Raw genomic sequence first — 8,377 nt, 5'->3', positions numbered from 1 at the left:
TTAAATAACTCCATGTGTGATGGATTTTTTTTTAGTTTTTTTAAAAATATGAGTCAATTTTTTAAACTATTTTTATTTTTAGTCCAAGTCAACTGTGTGTAGCTTTCGGGCTGTCCAACAGAGGGCGTCTTTTTTTCGCCCTTCCTTTTGAACCGGAAATGGACAACTTCACCTTGTGTCCAAAAATCGCGGCGGAGCGGAGCGAATGATGAGGAGCACATTTTGGGGTCTTTTAGCGAAAGTTTGAATATTCAAATGAAAGACGAATGTCCCTGTAGCGCAGCGACGTGCGTGGCTGTTCTTCGAACAGGAAGGCAACATGAAGCAAGACGTGAGGATACTTTTGTTGGGGGAACGTAAGTATGACAGCTGATGAGCAGCTAGCTTATTAGCCGTTGCGGCTAACTTAATAACTGTGGTTTTCAAGCTAATATGGACGAAGTATACATTTTATGTCAACGAAATATTTTGGCAGTTTTCTGCGGAGATTTTTTGGGGTGATTTTCCCCCTAGAAGATCATATCGACCTCATGCTCAATAGATGACGTGAAACTTTACATGATAGTTGTGCCACGTTCTCACTCAGTCCTGTAATTGTTTAATTCATATCGTCTCCCCCCAAATATTTCGTTGACATACTGTATACTTTTTCATTTTTATACATTTAGCTCATGAAAATTATAGGTTTAGAACTATTTTAGATATATAAAATGATTTATCTGTTAGACAACTGGATTAATACAATTAATATACATTTGTGCTTTATTATTGCTCCATATTATTACTTTTCTCGTTTTCACTGATCATTTATTAGCGACCAGGGCATTCTAGAACAATTCAATAAGTGTGTTAAATGATTGAGAGGTTATTGTTTCGAAACGTGTCCATTATTATGTATTTTTAAATTTCAAAGAAACACATCTTGGTTATTAAAATAAAATCTGCTTTTACTTGTAGTCCAATTGGACATCACACACGAAGCTAAAAATAATGCATATTTTACGACAAGTTGACAGATAAATTCAAAACCAGACTCTGACTTTAGTGGTTTTAATAATCATGTGACATCAAAACCACCTGGAGGCTCAACGGACCCGCTCGATAGGATGGGGGTTAAAAATCCAAGGATGTGCTTGAGTATATGTTTGCTTACACTTATTTTAGACTCTCCTAAATTGACATGATACATAAAGTACTGCAGTCTGATCAGTTTCAACGTCTTGAGCCAATGTAAAAGAAATTTCATCTTTTTGCTTCATGATCTGACTTACACACACGGGTAAAATGTGCAACTTTCCAACTGTCGGTTGCAGTCTAACTTTAAAATGAGTGTCAATTGATTTCTTCCAGTCTTGTTGTCTGTTGCTTCTTTTAAAACAAAAATCATTTGAGGGGAGACTATCTTTTCTCTACCAGCTTTGTTGTTGGTCTTGGTGTGAGCGTAGACACACACACCCGAGACAAATAAAATGGCTAAATCGCACACCACCAGTGTTGGGTTTTCAAATCCGCAGCAGATTTTGTGATGTATTTCCCAGCGTGCATATTATGCGCATTAGCCACTTGTCTTATTTGATACTTTTCCCCATTCCAACAGCCATGGTGGGGAAGACGTCCCTGATTATGTCCTTGGTTGGAGAGGAGTTCCCCGAGGAGGTCAGTGTCAGGATAATTCTACTCTCATTAGCCTCTTCCTTGCTGAGTTTTCTGTGGCGGGGGGGCTTTCAATTACTTTAATTTTGCAGCCGCTGTTTGCCAAAATAGATAGTAGATGGTACATAAAATCAATATTGACTCGCAGGTTCCATCCCGAGCTGAAGAAATCACCATCCCGGCCGACGTCACTCCGGAGAAAGTGCCTACACACATCGTGGACTACTCAGGTAAATTTTGTACGTAGTGCACTTTTCTATATTAGAATAATAAAAAAAAAAAAGTGTTTAGAGTGTGTTCAGGTTTTTGTCAGAGCTCGCTAATTATTGACGGTCAATAACTTTGACAGAAAAAGAGCAGAATGACGAGACACTGAAAGCAGAGATCCTCAAGGTGAGTACATAAATGGGTGTCTAGGACATTTGTGGTTTTTGTAGAACACCCAAAAAAAACATGCGTGATTAATAAAGAATTACGCTCAATTCATCCCTTGTAGGCGAATGTGGTGTGTTTAGTCTATGATGTCACCAACGAGGAGTCAATAGAAAAGGTGATTTCCACACACACACGCACGTGCACTTTATATTCATTTAGAAGCTCGTGAAATGTATAATAATCACTATCTGCCATTTTGTTGTTTTCTCCAGATCAAGACAAAATGGATCCCTTTAGTAAACGGTGATGCAGAGAAAGGCAACAAGTATGTCACCACTTTTAAAAGGAGACATTGTGAGCAGCTGCACACCTGAATTCTTTTTTTTTTTTCTCCACGACCGCATAAATGTATAATTTTTAGGGGTATTAACAATACACCAAAAGTTCATTTTATGCATGCTTTGGTTTAAAGTTGAATAGAAATCAGAAATAATCAGGTAACGTAAAACAAAAAAGATATTCATTGATGTGCAATGACAATGCTTTTTTTTAACACATCGACTTAGAGTTTTAGTTCATCCCATACTTAAGTAAATCACACTTTATTTTAATGCATTTTTTTTTTAATCATGTAAGAGTTCCAATCATCCTCGTGGGGAACAAGTCGGATCTGCGCTCGGGTAGCTCCATGGAAACCATTCTCCCCATCATGAACCAGTTTTCTGAGATTGAGACGTGTGTCGAGGTAAGATTTAACTGCCTTTGACTCAAATATTTCAAATATGTGTCCAAGCTGCTCATCCTCTGTGTCCCCCCCCCCCCCCAAGTGTTCCGCAAGGAATCTGAAAAACATATCAGAGCTGTTCTACTACGCACAGAAGGCGGTCCTCCACCCCACCGCCCCTCTGTACGACCCTGAAGACAAACAGGTGGGTTATTATTATTATTATTTTTTTTTAAATAAAGTCCCAGTTTCCTCCATTTATATCTGTGTTATTATCGACTAACTTTATTTTCTCCCCTCCCAGCTCAAACCTCAGTGCGTCAAAGCGCTCAGTCGAATCTTTTACATCTCCGACCAGGACAACGACCGCGTCCTCAGCGACGCCGAGCTCAACTGCTTTCAAGTGCTCGTCACAAGCTTTCACCGCTCCGTCTTCCAGTTTGAAGTGATGCCAACTTACCGGAACTTCTGTTTTTTGTTTTAAAAACGTCCCTTTTAGAAATCTTGTTTTGGAAATCCGCTGGCACCGGAGGCCTTAGAAGATGTAAAGACGGTTGTTTGGAAAAATACCAGCGATGGAGTGCAGGACAATGGCCTGACTTTAAATGGTAAATAGTTCTCCTTGCTTGTTTTGAAACTTAACACCATTTGTTTGTTTTTATTTTAAACATCGGCGCTGTCCACTAAGACGTCTCATTTTCCAGGCTTCTTGTTCCTGAACACGTTATTCATCCAGCGGGGACGGCATGAAACCACGTGGACAATCCTCAGGAAGTTCGGTTATGACGACAACCTCGAACTGAACGATGATTACCTTTACCCCGCGTACGTCGGCCGACCTCCGTTGTCGTGCTTCTCGTTTTCGTGCTCACCCGTCACATTCTTATGCCTGATTTTTATCACCGCAGCCTACGGGTGCCTGCGGGCTGCACCACTGAACTCAATCATTTGGGTCACCAGTTCCTCCAGCGGCTGTTTGATAAGTACGACGAAGTGAGTTGTGATCTCAGCTGATAGCTGTGTACGGAATTGGTGTTGTAAATCCCTTTTTATCTCATTTTAATTGGTCACTCATATAACTGGAGCAATCTTTTCGGATTAATTGCTTCCCAACCTTTGAGCCGAGGCACGCTTTTTCCGGAAGAACATTTTCACGGCCCGCTACCAAACAAAAATGTCACAAAAAGTTTTAGTGATCCGGGTAATTTGCTGCAAAACCGGCTTGATGAAAATAAAATATGTTATTGCTGGCTAGTGAACAATTTACACACACACACACACACACCAGAAGGAGCAGCACAATGTACATTGAATTGAACCAAAAAAAAAATTTGGGAAAAGCTTTCTTTCCATTGTATTTGGCATAAGTGAGTCACTGATGGTGTTGTGGTGCACACGCCTGCGTTTGGTGCGGGCAACGTGGGATCGATTCCCGCTCAGTGATGGTGTCGATATCTGCCCAGTTCAGGGTGTAGCCTGAAGGCTCCAGCTTTCCCGTGACCCTTGTGAGGATAAGCGGCTTGGATAATGCATGGATTGTATTTGTCATAACCTTTTGAGTAAAACATTACATTGTTTTTTCTTAGTGAAAATAGATTACAAAAATGTTTCTGTGAATCTGGAACAGATAAGTGGAATTTCCATTAATACAAGTGGGGAAAGATGTTTTGATATGTAATTTGTGATGAATTTTGAGTAACAAGGGTGCTAAGGGAACATATTAAACTCGTATTTCAAGGCAACACTGTGAGTTGCTTGCTGAGGAAAAAAATGGAAAACAAAAACGTGGCAAAACTGCAACTCTCTCCAATAACCCAGGTTAAACTTGGCTCCTCCCTCCATGCAAATATCTCCCAGCAATTGAGATGTATTATTTCAGCACTTATTACTACTTGATAAAAAATACGCTGAGGATACTAACAAAATTGCAAAAAAAAAAAAAAATGGAATTCTTGGAAAGCAAACTCAGCGTATGCCTGCAGCATGTTAGCTGTTGATTGCAATGAATGTGAAGTGTTCAGGCTATTTTATTTTTTTTTTTTTTTTTTTTTTTCCACTCCCACATCTTCTTTAACAAAAATATTCCCCCTCCCAGGACAAGGACTCTGCGCTGTCACCAGCAGAGCTGAAGAATCTGTTCTGTGCTTGCCCTTACATGCCGTGGGGCGCCGAAGTCTACATGACTGTCCCGACCACCGGCGAGGGTTACATCTCCAATCACGGCTTCCGCTGTCAGTGGAGGTACGGCGGTGACATATTTTTTAAACATCCAGTTGTTCACTCACTTTTTTTTTTTGCGTGTGTTTGCCAGCAATCTTTTTTTCTGGTTAACCTACAGGCTGTCTGCTTATCTCGACATCCACCGTTGTCTGGAGCACCTGGGATACCTCGGCTATCCGATTCTCACAGAGCAGGAGTCTCAGACTTCTGCCGTCACGGGTTTGTGTATTTCGTAGAATGTGCGCAGCTTTAAATCACTAACATAAATGCAAATCACATCAATTGGACACTCTAAATTGCCCCTAGGTGTGATTGTGATTGTGAATGTGGCTGTTAGTCTCTATGTGCCCTGCGATTGGCTAGCAACCGGTTCAGGGTGTACCCCGCCTCCTGCCCGTTGACAGCTGGGATAGGCTCCAGCACTCCCCGCAACCCTCGTGAGGATAAGTGGCAAAGAAAATGGATGGATGGAAAGCAGCTACGACAATAATCAACATCAGTCAGAGTAAATGAATTATTCGTCTGGATCTCGTGCAATGCACCCAAACACAGCCTGCTTGGGATATGACACGTTTGTTAGCGTTTGATTTGCAAAACATTTGGGATTAAATTTGATCAATTTATTGTCAGTTAATCAATTAATTGCTACAACTTTAAAAAGCAGTCACTCCCATTTGAAAAATGTATGGTGTGGTCAGTCATGCCCGCAGATATAAAGTTACGGATGTGGTCCACCTGTCATGCCCGCAGATATAAAGTTGCAGGTGTGTGTTCTGTTTGTAATCATGAGTGTACCCCTTTAAGAGCGGAGGGGGGGGGGGGGGTGTCCGGTAAACTAGGAAGTAGAAGTAGGCTGAGCATCAGCTCGTTGTTACAGACCGTGTGCTTCAGTGTTAAAAAAAAACGTGACGCATTTAACAGAAACATTATGAAATAGACTTGGGAACAAATTAATATAATTTCATGGAACACGAGTGCTGTTTTAGCGACTACTTTTTCCTGTTCCAAAAGCACCAGTGTGGTCTTAGCCCATGTCCGTGTTTAAATTTAGCCTCTGTTGTTTTTGAAACGCACAGTGACGAGAGAGAGAGAGGCGGACCTGGAGAAGCGCCAAACGCAGCGTTCGGTATTTCTGTGCAAGGTGATCGGGCAACGGGGGACGGGCAAGACGACGTTCCTCCAGGCCTTCCTGGGCCGCAACGCTGCGGTACGATGCCATCTGTTCGCCAGGAACACGAACTACATGCTGCGGTCTTGACCGTCGCATCTGTTGCTTTGACCAGAACAACGCAGACGGCGACAGCGACTTCTCCTCCTTTGCCATCAACACGGTCCAAATCAGCAATCAAGAGAAGTCCCTTATCGTAAGTTCAGGCCGTCCCGGTGTTGACGGCATCCTTCGACGGTTAGCCGTACTCGTCGGTCTGGTTTCTGTGCAGCTCAACGAAGTGGACGTGGAGGCGGACTTCCTGAAGGCGTCCGACTCCCACTGCGACGTCGCTTGTCTCATGTACGATGCCAGCGACCCACATTCCTTTGACTACTGCGCCAGTATATACAAGGTAATCTACTAAGGTTCTCCAACAGTAAATTCCGTGTTTTTATTACTGAATATTAGTTCACTTTATTATCATTATTGTTGGTATTGTTTGTTGTCATTCAGCAACATTACATGGATAGCGACATCCCGTGCGTGCTGGTGGCCTCCAAGCAAGACCTCACCCAAGTCAAGCAGTTCCACGGAGTGACGCCCGCCGAGTTCTGCTCCAAACACAGACTGCCTCAGCCGTTGCCTTTCTCCCACACGTTTCCCGACTCCAGCACCAAGAACATCTACACCAGACTTGCCTGGGCTGCTGTGTACCCGTACGTTGGACTTTCCAAAAAAATTGCTCTGTCCTATAATTAAAGATAGTGAATATAGGGCTGAGCTAATGCCGTAATTTCCGGCCTACAGACCGCACCTGGTTATAAGCCTCACCCAGCGCATTTGTAAAGGAAATACCATTTGGTACATACATAAGCCGCACCTGTGTAAAAGCCGGAAGTGCACACAATGAAACCCAAATTGAAACACGGGAAAGACGGTACACAGAGTTTTCAAAGTTTTAATACCTTAGCTTAGCTTAACATAGCAACAAGGTAGCACGAACAGGGCTTGTTTAAAAAAAAAAAATACATACTGGAAAAAAAAAAAGCTGCGGTAACTACACAGTAGCAACACGGTAGCTAGCATGAAAAAAAAAAACATACCTAAATCAGTGACACCTCGCAGCAACACGGTAGCGTGGCGCTAACAGGGCCGGTTAAAAAAAATATATATATACCGGTAAAAATCACTGAGACACGGCAGTAACACAGCAGCAGCAGCAGCAACACGCTGGAACAGTGCTAACAGGGCTGCTTAAAAAAATATATACCAGTAAAAATTACTCAGACGCGGTAGTAACACAGCAGCAACACGCTAGTGCAACGCTAACAGGGTCGGTTAGGGAAAAAAAAAAAAAACATACCGGTAAAAGTCACTTCCTCGGCACATATATTCCACCGGTCTCACTCTTTACCTTTTCCGCTTGCGTCCCCCCTTGCGGCCATCAGAAAAAAAATGCACAAATTATCCGCATCACCGCATAAGCCGCGGTTTATAGGCCGTAAATTACGCTAGTTGGTTTTATCGTAGGCTTGTATCCTCCCCTGAAGTTCAGCGGGTCCCTACTCTAAGTCCGAAATCTGTTGTGTTTCTCCCCCCCACAGGCACCTAAATGGTTCCGAAGTGAGCAACGCGTCGTTCTGGCTGAGAGTGGCGTTGGGCTCAGCTGTGGTTGCAGTTGTGGGTTTTGCTATTTACAGAGTGGCTGTCAGACTGAAATGACCTGCGACCGGTTGAGTTTTTTTTTTCCGCTCACTCCAGCCGTTCCGATCAAGACTCCCAATAGAGTTTTAATCTGCCCCCGGTGTGTGTGTGTGTTTGGACCGTCCTCGTGTTTCAAAACAATCTTTGTGGTCCTTGCAGTGTATTTTTTTGCCACAGGCCACAGTTTTCTGCCTTATCCAAACAAGCGCGCCATCAAAATGGACGGCAGCCCAGTAAAGGAGTCTTATCACTTTATTGCTAATGAGATTCAAATATTTTATGACACTTGCAGTTTTTCCGAAGCAAAATTGAAAGCGAATCCCCTTTGCGCTGAGACGGAAACTTTTATTTTATTGCAGTGAGGCCTCAGATGAAGACGCATTTGTTCGTTTAGTGACGGTGATGCTTGCCGCCATTAAGCATCTGACTGTCAACCGTTTTTAATTTGGGGGAAAATGTGTTCAAATCGCATCTCAGTTGCCATCTCAAGTTTTTTTTTTTTTTTTTAATTAAATATTTGACAAATTCTTTGGAAATGTTTTATTTTCCTT

The 8,377-nt window shown here is 42.6% G+C and overlaps 1 protein-coding gene across 2 annotated transcripts; it reads left to right on the top strand.

Annotated features, from left to right (window-relative positions):
- Window positions 1-131: 131 nt before the first annotated feature.
- rhot2 (ras homolog family member T2) lies at window positions 132-8,331 on the top strand. Of its 2 annotated transcripts, XM_061809827.1 has the most exons (19): window positions 132-356; window positions 1,598-1,656; window positions 1,802-1,883; window positions 2,003-2,046; window positions 2,150-2,203; window positions 2,301-2,353; window positions 2,665-2,773; window positions 2,856-2,957; window positions 3,057-3,155; window positions 3,252-3,360; window positions 3,457-3,577; window positions 3,661-3,745; window positions 4,848-4,993; window positions 5,091-5,191; window positions 6,049-6,179; window positions 6,256-6,336; window positions 6,412-6,534; window positions 6,636-6,838; window positions 7,727-8,330. In XM_061809827.1, the coding sequence occupies exons 1-19, from the start codon at window positions 320-322 to the stop codon at window positions 7,842-7,844; spliced, it is 1,857 nt and encodes a 618-aa protein (XP_061665811.1). In that variant the 5' UTR covers window positions 132-319; the 3' UTR covers window positions 7,845-8,330. The 2 variants fall into 2 exon arrangements, with proteins under 2 accessions (XP_061665811.1, XP_061665813.1); XM_061809829.1 differs by lacking the exons at window positions 132-356; window positions 1,598-1,656; window positions 1,802-1,883; ... (1 more) ...; window positions 2,150-2,203; window positions 2,301-2,353 and adding an exon at window positions 2,354-2,382 and having other exon boundaries at window positions 7,727-8,331.
- Window positions 8,332-8,377: the final 46 nt, after the last annotated feature.

The sequence above is a fragment of the Syngnathoides biaculeatus genome, chromosome 22 (assembly GCF_019802595.1).
Source record: "Syngnathoides biaculeatus isolate LvHL_M chromosome 22, ASM1980259v1, whole genome shotgun sequence".
Classification (NCBI taxonomy): Eukaryota; Metazoa; Chordata; class Actinopteri; order Syngnathiformes; family Syngnathidae; genus Syngnathoides; species Syngnathoides biaculeatus.
Note: the sequence above shows the minus strand (reverse complement) of the source record. Positions and strands in the feature narration are given on the sequence as shown.

Coding starts and splice junctions, on each gene's coding strand:
- rhot2 (XM_061809827.1), top strand. CDS start 320: ATGAAGCAAGACGTGAGGATACTTTTGTTGGGGGAAC. Junction 2,047..2,149: donor TGAAAGCAGAGATCCTCAAG/GTGAGTACATAA, acceptor CATCCCTTGTAG/GCGAATGTGGTGTGTTTAGT. Junction 3,746..4,847: donor TGTTTGATAAGTACGACGAA/GTGAGTTGTGAT, acceptor TCCCCCTCCCAG/GACAAGGACTCTGCGCTGTC.